This window comes from Cherax quadricarinatus, chromosome 31 (genome assembly GCF_038502225.1).
Source record: "Cherax quadricarinatus isolate ZL_2023a chromosome 31, ASM3850222v1, whole genome shotgun sequence".
Lineage (NCBI taxonomy): Eukaryota > Metazoa > Arthropoda > Malacostraca > Decapoda > Parastacidae > Cherax > Cherax quadricarinatus.
Window position 1 is genome coordinate 29,653,791 of NC_091322.1, and position 13,357 is coordinate 29,667,147.

The 13,357-nt window shown below is 48.9% G+C and overlaps 1 protein-coding gene across 2 annotated transcripts in view; it reads right to left on the bottom strand.

The window, feature by feature from the left end:
• LOC128696860 (gamma-interferon-inducible lysosomal thiol reductase-like) overlaps positions 1–13,357 on the bottom strand; it is a 39,878-nt gene that overhangs the window by 13,724 nt on the left and 12,797 nt on the right. The window contains exons 1-2 of one of the 2 annotated variants that reach the window (XM_053788290.2): positions 6,117–6,384; positions 3,531–3,913 (exon numbers count right to left, since the gene is read on the bottom strand). In XM_053788290.2, the coding sequence (XP_053644265.2) occupies positions 3,531–3,913; positions 6,117–6,128 (395 nt within the window). In that variant the 5' untranslated portion in view covers positions 6,129–6,384. Of the gene's footprint in view, positions 1–3,530; positions 3,914–6,116; positions 6,385–13,357 lie in introns of those variants that run through there. The other variant, XM_053788295.2, reaches the window with a different exon arrangement.

The window sequence follows — 13,357 nt, forward strand, 5'->3', positions numbered from 1 at the left end:
GTAATCCCCCTTATGTGTGCTGGGAGGCAGTTGAACAGTCTCGGGCCCCTGACACTTATTGTATGGTCTCTTAACGTGCTAGTGACACCCCTGCTTTTCATTGGGGGGATAGTGCATCGTCTGCCAAGTCTTTTGCTTTCGTAGTGAGTGATTTTCGTGTGCAAGTTCGGTACTAGTCCCTCTAGGATTTTCCAGGTGTATATAATCATGTATCTCTCCCTCCTGCGTTCCAGGGAATACAGGTTTAGAAACCTCAAGCGCTCCCAGTAATTGAGGTGTTTTATCTCCGTTATGCGCGCCGTGAAAGTTCTCTGTACATTTTCTAGGTCGGCAATTTCACCTGCCTTGAAAGGTGCTGTTAGAGTGCAGCAATATTCCAGCCTAGATAGAACAAGTGACCTGAAGAGTGTCATCATGGGCTTGGCCTCCCTAGTTTTGAAGGTTCTCATTATCCATCCTGTCATTTTTCTAGCAGATGCGATTGATACAATGTTATGGTCCTTGAAGGTGAGATCCTCCGACATAATCACTCCCAGGCCTTTGACGTTGGTGTTTCGCTCTATTTTGTGGCCAGAATTTGTTTTGTACTCTGATGAAGATTTAATTTCCTCATGTTTACCATATCTGAGTAATTGAAATTTCTCATCGTTGAACTTCATATTGTTTTCCGCAGCCCACTGAAAGATTTGGTTGATGTCCGCCTGGAGCCTTGCAGTGTCTGCAATGGAAGACACTGTCATGCAGATTCGGGTGTCATCTGCAAAGGAAGACACGGTGCTGTGGCTGACATCCTTGTCTATGTCGGATATGAGGATGAGGAACAAGATGGGAGCTAGTACTGTGCCTTGTGGAACAGAGCTTTTCACCGTAGCTGCCTCGGACTTTACTCTGTTGACGACTACTCTCTGTGTTCTGTTAGTGAGGAAATTATAGATCCATCGACCGACTTTTCCTGTTATTCCTTTAGCACGCATTTTGTGCGCTATTACGCCATGGTCACACTTGTCGAAGGCTTTTGCAAAGTCTGTATATATTACATCTGCATTCTTTTTGTCTTCTAGTGCATTTAGGACCTTGTCGTAGTGATCCAATAGTTGAGACAGACAAGAGCGACCTGTTCTAAACCCATGTTGCCCTGGGTTGTGTAACTGATGGGTTTCTAGATGGGTGGTGATCTTGCTTCTTAGGACCCTTTCAAAGATTTTTATGATATGGGATGTTAGTGCTATTGGTCTGTAGTTCTTTGTTGTTTCTTTACTGCCCCCTTTGTGGAGTGGGGCTATGTCTGTTGTTTTTAGTAACTGAGGGACGACCCCCGTGTCCATGCTCCCTCTCCATAGGATGGAAAAGGCTCGTGATAGGGGCTTCTTGCAGTTCTTGATGAACACAGAGTTCCATGAGTCTGGCCCTGGGGCAGAGTGCATGGGCATGTCATTTATCGCCTGTTCGAAGTCATTTGGCGTCAGGATAACATCGGATAGGCTTGTGTTAATCAAATTTTGTGGCTCTCTCATAAAAAATTCATTTTGATCTTCGACTCTCAGTCTGGTTAGCGGCTTGCTAAAAACTGAGTCATATTGGGACTTGAGTAGCTCACTCATTTCCTTGCTGTCATCTGTGTAGGACCCATCTTGTTTAAGTAATGGAGGCAGGATCCACAGATAGTTTTAAGACGAGGTATGATAAAGCTCATGGAGCTAGGAAAGAGAGGACCTAGTATCAACCAGTGACGAGGCGGGGCCAGGAGCTATGGCTCGACCCCTGCAACCACACTTAGGTGAGCAATTAGGTTAGCACACATTCACTCACGTGAACTCGTATACACACAAAAAAGGCCAAGTGTCTGCTGACAAGTACCTCTGACAAATGGTAACTGAATAACACACACACACACACAAACACTCACACACACACTGGGCCAGGCGCTGAGTATCGACCCCTGCAACTACAATTAGGCGAGTACACACACACACACACACACACACTATAGACCTGTGTCATTGACGTGTATAGTATGCAAAATTATGGAGAAGATTATCAGGAGGAGAGTGGTGGAGCACCTGGAACGGAACAGGAGTATAAATGCCAACCAGCACGGATTCACGGAAGGCAAATCCTGTGTCACAAACCTTCTGGAGTTTTATGATAAAATAACAGAAGTAAGACAAGAGAGAGAGGGGTGGGTTGATTGCATCTTCTTGGACTGCAAGAAGGCCTTTGACACAGTTCCTCACAAGAGATTAGTGCAGAAGCTAGAGCATCAGGCGCATATAACAGGAAGGGCACTGCAATGGATCAGAGAATACCTGACAGGGAGGCAACAACGAGTCATGGTACGTAATGATGTATCACAGTGGGCACCTGTGACGAGCGGGGTCCCACAGGGGTCGGTCCTAGGACCAGTGCTATTTTTGGTATATGTGAACGACATGACGGAAGGGTTAGACTCAGAAGTGTCCCTGTTTGCAGATGATGTGAAGTTAATGAGGAGAATTAAATCTGATGAGGACCAGGCAGGACTTCAAAGAGACCTGGACAGACTGGACACCTGGTCCAGCAAATGGCTTCTCGAATTTAATCCTGCCAAATGCAAAGTCATGAAGATGGGGGAGGGGCACAGAAGACCACAGACAGAGTATAGGCTAGGTGGCCAAAGACTGCAAACCTCACTCAAGGAGAAAGATCTTGGGGTGAGTATAACACCGAGCATGTCTCCGGAAGCACACATCAATCAGATAACTGCTGCAGCATATGGGCGCCTGGCAAACCTGAGAACAGCATTCCGATACCTTAGTAAGGAATCATTCAAGACACTGTACACCGTGTATGTCAGGCCCATACTGGAGTATGCAGCACCTGTTTGGAACCCGCACTTGATAAAGCACGTCAAGAAACTAGAGAAAGTACAAAGGTTTGCGACAAGGTTAGTTCCAGAGCTAAGGGGAATGTCCTATGAGGAAAGATTAAGGGAAATCGGCCTGACCACACTGGAGGACAGGAGGGTCAGGGGAGACATGATAACGACATATAAAATACTGCGTGGAATAGACAAGGTGGACAAAGACAGGATGTTCCAGGGAGGGGACACAGAAACAAGAGGCCACAATTGGAAGTTGAAGACACAAATGAGTCAGAGAGATAGTAGGAAGTATTTCTTCAGTCATAGAGTTGTAAGGCAGTGGAATAGCCTAGAAAAGGACGTAGTGGAGGCAGGAACCATACACAGTTTTAAGACGAGGTTTGATAAAGCTCATGGAGCGAGGAGAGAGAGGGTCTAGTAGCAGCCGGTGAAGAGGCGGGGCCAGGAGCTAGGACTCGACCCCTGCAACCACAAATAGGTGAGTACACACACACACAAACACACACACAAAACAAACACACAGACACACAGGAGCTTGGACTCGACCCCTGCAACCTCAACTAGGTGAATACACGCACACACGCACACACGCACACACACACACACACACACACACACACACACACACAAGTAATTTTCGTCTCCTGATACTTTTATATACTATACTTACATAGTTGGCCAAGGAAATGGAGTTGGATTCCAGGTGGGTGGCACAGTTGGAATGGGTCCGGGAAAAGTGGGGCATACAAACATGCAGGGATGTCTTGGAGTTGTAGGAGGTAGAGGGGGTAGGTATGTGGGTGGTGGTGGTGGTGGTGGTGGTGGTGGTGGTGGTGGTGGTGGTGGTGGTGGTGGTGGTGGTGGTGGTGGTGGTGGTGGTGGTGGTGGCGGTGGTGGTTGTGGTGGTTGGCAGCAGGAGTGTTGTTGAATGTAGGGGTAGAGGCACATGTTCCAGAGCCAGGGACACTGAGGGTTGTAGCCTGGTGTTTGGCCAGAAAATTGTGGGTATATGTACCCCTCACAACCTACCACCACAGCTACCACTAATAACACCTGAAAAATACATATGAAATATCAACACATCTTCACAGACTAATACAATTGTTGATACTACTGCTGCTTCTTTCATTATTACTGCATTTGTTTAAATAGACAGATGTATAAGGCAAAGGGGAATTCTGCTAAGCTGATGTTTAAACAGCATAACAATGATATAATTAGACATGTTTGTAAAGAATTACTGAGTGTCACCTCGGGGGACCTAGCCGACCCAACATCACCACCTGCCAGGGTATTCATAAGAACATTAGAAAGTAACAAAAAAAAGGCACAATACCGTGACTGAAACGATACACAAATAACCCGCACATAGAAGAGAGACGCTTACGACGACGTTTCGGTCCGACTTGGACCATTTACAAAGTCACCCAAGTCTGACCGAAACGTCGTCGTAAGCTTCTCTCTTCTATGTGCGGGTTATTTGTGTAACATTAGAAAGTAAGAGCACTGCAGCAGGCCTACCGACCCATATTTGACAGGTCCTTCTCAAATCTAAACAAACTAAAATATATACGCCATCCCATTATCAATGTTATCCCAGGGATAACCAGTACTTTCCTATATGAACATTAAAATGGTATAATGTTACCTTACGGCTTACACACTTTCCTATATCTTTCTAAATCTAAATTTATCCAACTTGAATTCATTATATTGAATTCTTTCCTGAATGGATATCCCCAGAACCTTCTTTATATCTCCCTTATGTATACCCATCTTCCAATTATACACGTCAATAATGTCTTCCCTCATTCTACGTCTTGCAAGAGAATGTAGGTAAAGGGATTTCAATCTCTCTTAGTATAGAAAATTACTTATGCAATGGATTAATTTTATCATTCTTCTCTGGATGATCTCTAACGAATTTATGTTCATTCTGAAGTCTGGAGACAAGAAATGAGCTGCATAATCTGAGGCCTGAAATGAAAATACTTCATAAGGATTTCATTTTTGTCTTTAAGGTTTGCTCAAAAATAAATTTCGCGTCGATACTAAAGATCACCAAAAAGCAGCTTTATATATATATTTTTTCCATTGAATATTAATCACTACCAAGACTGTGTCTGTTTCTTCAACCATAACTTGCTGTGGATGCCGCAGTATAGGTTTTCTCTGACACATAATGACATTCAGTGCTATAATTCTTTAGATTTATTTGCTTAGAATTTGTCTTAGTTCGTTCGACTCACGAAATCGTAATGACACGATTGCAAACAAACCATACCAGGGGTGGGGTTAGAACCCGCGATCAGAGAGTCTCAAAACTCCAGACCGTCGTGTCATTACGATTACGTGAGTCATGTTGACGGCTTTGAGGGGACTTGAGCTAGAGCTCGTCACTGCCATGCTAGCGGCAGATTCGTCTGTAAAAACTTGCATTTGTGGTCACAGTGGTGGCCTATGCTAATCTTCCTATGGTGTAGAAATATACCTAGTTGGATGAATCTTATTGTAGCTACCTGGCCTAGTGGCTAACGCGTCGGTCTGGAGTTTTGAGAATGATCGCGGGTTCTAACCCCACACGTGGTATGGTTACTTAGTTCGTTTGTTTTGTTTCTTACTCTCCGGCCGTTTATATAATAGAACTTGTGAAAATTATTACCACAAATCTTGCACTTCTCTGTAGATCACGTCTCTTGTTTATATTATTACCTCCACACAAAACTGTTAATCTCTAAAAGTTTCTCTTGTCTGGAGGTCAAGAGACACGAGTACAAATATATGGAACATTATTGTTGACGTTTTGCACACACTGTAGCTTTTATCAAGTCACAAACACTAAGGTTGCATATAACCGTGAGTGATATAAACAACCTTTTATTACCATTCTTGGTAAAATGTGACGTATACAAGGTACTGAGCTCACTTCTTGAAACTTTATTAGCTATATCCCTAACATTATTTCCTCCTGCTCTCAGACACGAGATTCTCCATCATTCTACCACAAATTTTTCTCTTCTGAACATTAAAGACCAACTTCATTCTTCTTTTCCCTCCTAAATAAAATATGATTCCTGTATTTTACCTGTAAAATCATGAACAAGTATATTCTAGATTAACAATTTCCTCTGACATTCCTTACCATCATCATTATTTATACGTTAAACTTTCAATGGAAAATGATGAGGTACTTTGTGAAACTTGAGGACAAGAGACTTAATAATTCCAGAGAGAATAATTACAAAAAATTACTAACCGGTATTTGCATTGTGAGGTGATGAGTGTATTGAGAGATATTAGCACTGTCAGACTTTGATGTCAGCACGGGTGTATTAAACCAGCTGTCACCTCTATTTACCAGCCTGACAGACTAGTTACAGACGCATCCGTCACCAGCACTTCACATCCGTCAGGACTTTGGCCTTAAGCTCAGCTCCTATCAGTCCTGGAACACTGGGCTACACCTGCCCATCAGTAGTTGTGCTCCTCCTTTTCCTGACTGTCACCTTCATCTCCTGTCTACTACTTTTTGCCTATATTATACAGGTTGCTTGCACGCATGCGCAGTTGCTATGTTTGGAGCTAGCAAGGTTGCGAACATATACATTTGTGTCGGTTTCACCAAAACTGTAAACTCAGAAATGTCACTGGATGTTGTTCCAGATGTTGGCATCACATGATGTTAACATATGGAGACTCACCATTGTATCAGTGGAGCTGGGGACTCGCCCTAGTACCTGTGGAACTGGGGATTCAACCTAGTACCAGTGGAACTGAGGATTCACACTAGTACCAGTGGAACTGGGGATTCAACCTAGTGCCAGTGGAACTGGGGATTCAACCTAGTACCAGCGAAACTAGGGACTCACACTAGTACCAGTGGAACTGGGGGACTCACCATAATACCTGTGTAGTTTGCCACACATTACGAAGAGTAATTAACATTTAATCATGGAATACAAGAAAAATATTCTTCGGTACACTCTTCAGGTCGCTTGTTCTATCTAGGCTGGAATATTGCTGCACACTAACAGTACCTTTCAAGGCAGGTGAAATTGCTGACCTAGAAAATGTACAGAGAACCTTCACGGCGCGCATAACGGAGATAAAACACCTCAATTACTGGGAGCGCTTGAGGTTCCTAAACCTGTATTCCCTGGAACGCAGGCGGGAGAGATACATGATTATATACACCTGGAAAATCCTAGAGGGACTAGTACCGAACTTGCACACGAAAATCACTCCCTATGAAAGAAAAAGACTCGGCAGACGATGTAACATCCCCTCCGTAATGAAAAGCAGGGGTGTCACTAGCACGATAAGAGACAACACAATAAGTATCAGGGGCCCAAGACTGTTCAACTGTCTCCCAGCATACATAAGGGGGATCACCAATAGATCCCTGGTTGTCTTCAAAAAGGCGCTGGATAGGCACCTCAAGTCAGCACCTGACCAGCCGGGCTGTGATTCGTCCGTCGGGTTGCGTGCGGCCAACAGTAACAGCCTGGTTGATCAGGCCCTGATCCACTACGATGCCTGGTCACAGACCGGGCCGCGGGGGCGTTGACCCCCGAAACCCTTTCTATGTATACTCCAGTACAAGAAAAATTTCTGAACGAATTTATTTACCAAATTAAAAATATTATAGTGTGAGGGTGAGCTGATTCACATGGTCAGTGCTAGCAATGTTTAGCATACTCATCACACAGGATGGTTTTCCTGTTATTCTCCATCACAATGGAAGGACCCCAATGGAAATAAGTCACCCTGACCTTTTTGGGTTATCCCAGGTAATTTACACTACGAACGATAATTTTACTTATGTACATATATCTGTGTTTAAATAAACTAACTGATTTAATGAATGGTTTTCGTGTGTGGTGTCAGAGGTGCTGGTTCCCACACTGGCTCGGCAATATGTTTGCCCATGAAGCTCCAGTGTCTAAACTAGACAATGCTGGGAGCTTCCCCGAGACGTAAACACGGTTGTATCTGATAGTATGTAGCCACAAGTGTCAATAAACAGAGGAGTTATCAGAACTAGCAGATTGTGTTTCCTTGGTGGCTGAGAACAGTGAGATAATGCTACTACCATACTAGCAGCTCTCAACAACATCCTCAACCGCACCCCTCAACCACACCCCTCAACCACACCCTCACCCACACCTCAGTTCTTGAGTTTGTTTTTGCCGTTGTACCTCTGTCCTCATCTCCATCGTTCTTTCTTTCCCTGTAGCACCATCCAGTCTTCCTGTAGCACCATCCAGTCTTCCTGTAGCACCATCCAGTCTTCCTGTAGCACCATCCAGTCTTCCTGTAGCACCACCCAGTCTTCCTGTAGCACCATCCAGTCTTCCTGTAGCACCACCCAGTCTTCCTGTAGCACCACCCAGTCTTCCTGTAGCACCATCCAGTCTTCCTGTAGCACCATCCAGTCTTCCTGTAGCACCACCCAGTCTTCCTGTAGCACCACCCAGTCTTCCTGTAGCACCACCCAGTCTTCCTGTAGCACCACCCAGTCTTCCTGTAGCACCATCCAGTCTTCCTGTAGCACCATCCAGTCTTCCTGTAGCACCATCCAGTCTTCCTGTAGCACCACCCAGTCTTCCTGTAGCACCATCCAGTCTTCCTGTAGCACCACCCAGTCTTCCTGTAGCACCACCCAGTCTTCCTGTAGCACCATCCAGTCTTCCTGTAGCACCATCCAGTCTTCCTGTAGCACCATCCAGTCTTCCTGTAGCACCACCCAGTCTTCCTGTAGCACCACCCAGTCTTCCTGTAGCACCATCCAGTCTTCCTGTAGCACCATCCAGTCTTCCTGTAGCACCATCCAGTCTTCCTGTAGCACCACCCAGTCTTCCTGTAGCACCATCCAGTCTTCCTGTAGCACCACCCAGTCTTCCTGTAGCACCACCCAGTCTTCCTGTAGCACCATCCAGTCTTCCTGTAGCACCACCCAGTCTTCCTGTAGCACCATCCAGTCTTCCTGTAGCACCACCCAGTCTTCCTGTAGCACCACCCAGTCTTCCTGTAGCACCATCCAGTCTTCCTGTAGCACCACCCAGTCTTCCTGTAGCACCACCCAGTCTTCCTGTAGCACCACCCAGTCTTCCTGTAGCACCACCCACTCTTCCTGTAGCACCACCCAGTCTTCCTGTAGCACCACCCAGTCTTCCTGTAGCACCACCCAGTCTTCCTGTAGCACCACCCAGTCTTCCTGTAGCACCATCCAGTCTTCCTGTAGCACCACCCAGTCTTCCTGTAGCACCATCCAGTCTTCCTGTAGCACCACCCAGTCTTCCTGTAGCACCACCCAGTCTTCCTGTAGCACCACCCAGTCTTCCTGTAGCACCATCCAGTCTTCCTGTAGCACCACCCAGTCTTCCTGTAGCACCACCCAGTCTTCCTGTAGCACCACCCAGTCTTCCTGTAGCACCACCCAGTCTTCCTGTAGCACCACCCAGTCTTCCTGTAGCACCACCCAGTCTTCCTGTAGCACCATCCAGTCTTCCTGTAGCACCACCCAGTCTTCCTGTAGCACCACCCAGTCTTCCTGTAGCACCACCCAGTCTTCCTGTAGCACCATCCAGTCTTCTTGTAGCACCATCCAGTCTTCCTGTAGCACCACCCAGTCTTCCTGTAGCACCACCCAGTCTTCCTGTAGCACCACCCAGTCTTCCTGTAGCACCATCCAGTCTTCCTGTAGCACCATCCAGTCTTCCTGTAGCACCACCCAGTCTTCCTGTAGCACCACCCAGTCTTCCTGTAGCACCACCCAGTCTTCCTGTAGCACCATCCAGTCTTCCTGTAGCACCACCCAGTCTTCCTGTAGCACCACCCAGTCTTCCTGTAGCACCACCCAGTCTTCCTGTAGCACCATCCAGTCTTCCTGTAGCACCACCCAGTCTTCCTGTAGCACCACCCAGTCTTCCTGTAGCACCATCCAGTCTTCCTGTAGCACCACCCAGTCTTCCTGTAGCACCATCCAGTCTTCCTGTAGCACCACCCAGTCTTCCTGTAGCACCACCCAGTCTTCCTGTAGCACCATCCAGTCTTCCTGTAGCACCACCCAGTCTTCCTGTAGCACCACCCAGTCTTCCTGTAGCACCACCCAGTCTTCCTGTAGCACCACCCAATCTTCCTGTAGCACCACCCAGTCTTCCTGTAGCACCACCCAGTCTTCCTGTAGCACCACCCAGTCTTCCTGTAGCACCACCCAGTCTTCCTGTAGCACCATCCAGTCTTCCTGTAGCACCACCCAGTCTTCCTGTAGCACCATCCAGTCTTCCTGTAGCACCACCCAGTCTTCCTGTAGCACCACCCAGTCTTCCTGTAGCACCACCCAGTCTTCCTGTAGCACCATCCAGTCTTCCTGTAGCACCACCCAGTCTTCCTGTAGCACCACCCAGTCTTCCTGTAGCACCACCCAGTCTTCCTGTAGCACCACCCAGTCTTCCTGTAGCACCACCCAGTCTTCCTGTAGCACCACCCAGTCTTCCTGTAGCACCATCCAGTCTTCCTGTAGCACCACCCAGTCTTCCTGTAGCACCACCCAGTCTTCCTGTAGCACCACCCAGTCTTCCTGTAGCACCATCCAGTCTTCTTGTAGCACCATCCAGTCTTCCTGTAGCACCACCCAGTCTTCCTGTAGCACCACCCAGTCTTCCTGTAGCACCACCCAGTCTTCCTGTAGCACCATCCAGTCTTCCTGTAGCACCATCCAGTCTTCCTGTAGCACCACCCAGTCTTCCTGTAGCACCACCCAGTCTTCCTGTAGCACCACCCAGTCTTCCTGTAGCACCATCCAGTCTTCCTGTAGCACCACCCAGTCTTCCTGTAGCACCACCCAGTCTTCCTGTAGCACCACCCAGTCTTCCTGTAACACCACCCAGTCTTCCTGTAGCACCACCCAGTCTTCCTGTAGCACCACCCAGTCTTCCTGTAGCACCATCCAGTCTTCCTGTAGCACCACCCAGTCTTCCTGTAGCACCATCCAGTCTTCCTGTAGCACCATCCAGTCTTCCTGTAGCACCACCCAGTCTTCCTGTAGCACCACCCAGTCTTCCTGTAGCACCACCCAGTCTTCCTGTAGCACCATCCAGTCTTCCTGTAGCACCACCCAGTCTTCCTGTAGCACCACCCAGTCTTCCTGTAGCACCACCCAGTCTTCCTGTAGCACCACCCAGTCTTCCTGTAGCACCACCCAGTCTTCCTGTAGCACCACCCAGTCTTCCTGTAGCACCACCCAGTCTTCCTGTAGCACCATCCAGGCTGTGGTCTACCCCTGCCAGTCTTCCTGTAGCACTATCCAGGCTGTGGTCTACCCCTGCCAGTCTTCCTGTAGCACTATCCAGGCTGTGGTCTACCCCTGCCAGTCTTCCTGTAGCACCATCCAGGCTGTGGTCTACCCCTGCCAGTCTTCCTGTAGCACTCTGCAGGCTGTGGTCTACCCCTGCCAGTCTTCCTGTAGCACCATCCAGGCTGTGGTCTGCCCCTGCCAGTCTTCCTGTAGCACCATCCAGGCCGTGGTCTGCCCCTGCCAGTCTTCCTGTAACACTATCCAGGCTGTGGTCTGCCCCTGCCAGTCTTCCTGTAACACTATCCAGGCTGTGGTCTGCCCCTGCTAGTCTTCCTGTAACACTATCCAGGCTGTGGTCTGCCCCTGCCAGTCTTCCTGTAACACTATCCAGGCTGTGGTCTGCCCCTGCCAGTCTTCCTGTAACACTATCCAGGCCGTGGTCTGCCCCTGCCAGTCTTCCTGTAACACTATCCAGGCTGTGGTCTGCCCCTGCCAGTCTTCCTGTAACACTATCCAGGCTGTGGTCTACACCTGCTAGTCTTCCTGTAGCACCATCCAGTCTTCCTGTAGCACCATCCAGGCTGTGGTCTACCCCTGCTAGTCTTCCTGTAGCACCATCCAGGCTGTGGTCTGCCCCTGCCAGTCTTCCTGTAACACTATCCAGGCTGTGGTCTACCCCTGCTAGTCTTCCTGTAGCACCATCCAGGCTGTGGTCTGCCCCTGCTAGTCTTCCTGTAGCACTATCCAGGCTGTGGTCTGCCCCTGCTAGTCTTCCTGTAACACCATCCAGGCTGTGGTCTGCCCCTGCCAGTCTTCCTATAGCACCATCCAGGCTGTGGTCTGCCCCTGCCAGTCTTCCTGTAGCACCACCCAGTCTGTGGTCTGCCCCTGCCAGTCTTCCTATAGCACCATCCAGGCTGTGGTCTGCCCCTGCCAGTCTTCCTGTAGCACCATCCAGGCTGTGGTCTGCCCCTGCTAGTCTTCCTGTAGCACCATCCAGGCTGTGGTCTACCCCTGCCAGTCTTCCTGTAGCACCATCCAGGCTGTGGTCTGCCCCTGGTAGTCTTCCTGTAGCACCATCCAGGCTGTGGTCTGCCCCTGCTAGTCTTCCTGTAACACTATCCAGGCTGTGGTCTGCCCCTGCTAGTCTTCCTGTAACACTATCCAGGCTGTGGTCTGCCCCTGCTAGTCTTCCTGTAACACTATCCAGGCTGTGGTCTGCCCCTGCTAGTCTTCCTGTAGCACCATCCAGGCTGTGGTCTACCCCTGTCAGTCTTCCTGTAACACTATCCAGGCTGTGGTCTGCCCCTGCTAGTCTTCCTGTAACACTATCCAGGCTGTGGTCTACCCCTGCCAGTCTCCATGTAGCATCATCGAGGCTATGGTCTACCCCTGTCAATCTTCCTGTAGCACCATCCAGGCTGTGGTCTACCCCTGCTAGTCTTCCTGTAGCACCATCCAGGCTGTGGTCTATCCCTGCCAGTCTTCCTGTAGCACCATCCAAGCTGTGGTCTACCCCTGCTAGTCTTCCTGTAGCACCATCCAGGCTGTGGTCTACCCCTGCTAGTCTTCCTGTAGCACTATCCCTGCCAGTCTTCCTGTAACACTATCCAGGCTGTGGTCTACCCCTGTCAGTCTTCCTGTAACACTATCCAGGCTGTGGTCTGCCCCTGCTAGTCTTCCTGTAACACTATCCAGGCTGTGGTCTGCCCCTGCCAGTCTTCCTGTAACACTATCCAGGCTGTGGTCTGCCCCTGCCAGTCTTCCTGTAACACTATCCAGGCTGTGGTCTGCCCCTGCCAGTCTTCCTGTAACACTATCCAGGCTGTGGTCTGCCCCTGCCAGTCTTCCTGTAACACTATCCAGGCTGTGGTCTGCCCCTGCTAGTCTTCCTGTAACACCATCCAGGCCGTGGTCTGCCCCTGCCAGTCTTCCTATAGCACCATCCAGTCTTCCTGTAACACCATCCAGGCTGTGGTCTGCCCCTGCTAGTCTTCCTGTAGCACCATCCAGGCTGTGGTCTGCCCCTGCTAGTCTTCCTGTAACACCATCCAGGCTGTGGTCTACCCCTGCTAGTCTTCCTGTAGCACCATCCAGGCTGTGGTCTGCCCCTGCTAGTCTTCCTGTAGCACCATCCAGGCTGTGGTCTGCCCCTGCCAGTCTTCCTGTAGCACCATCCAGGCTGTGGTCTGCCCCTG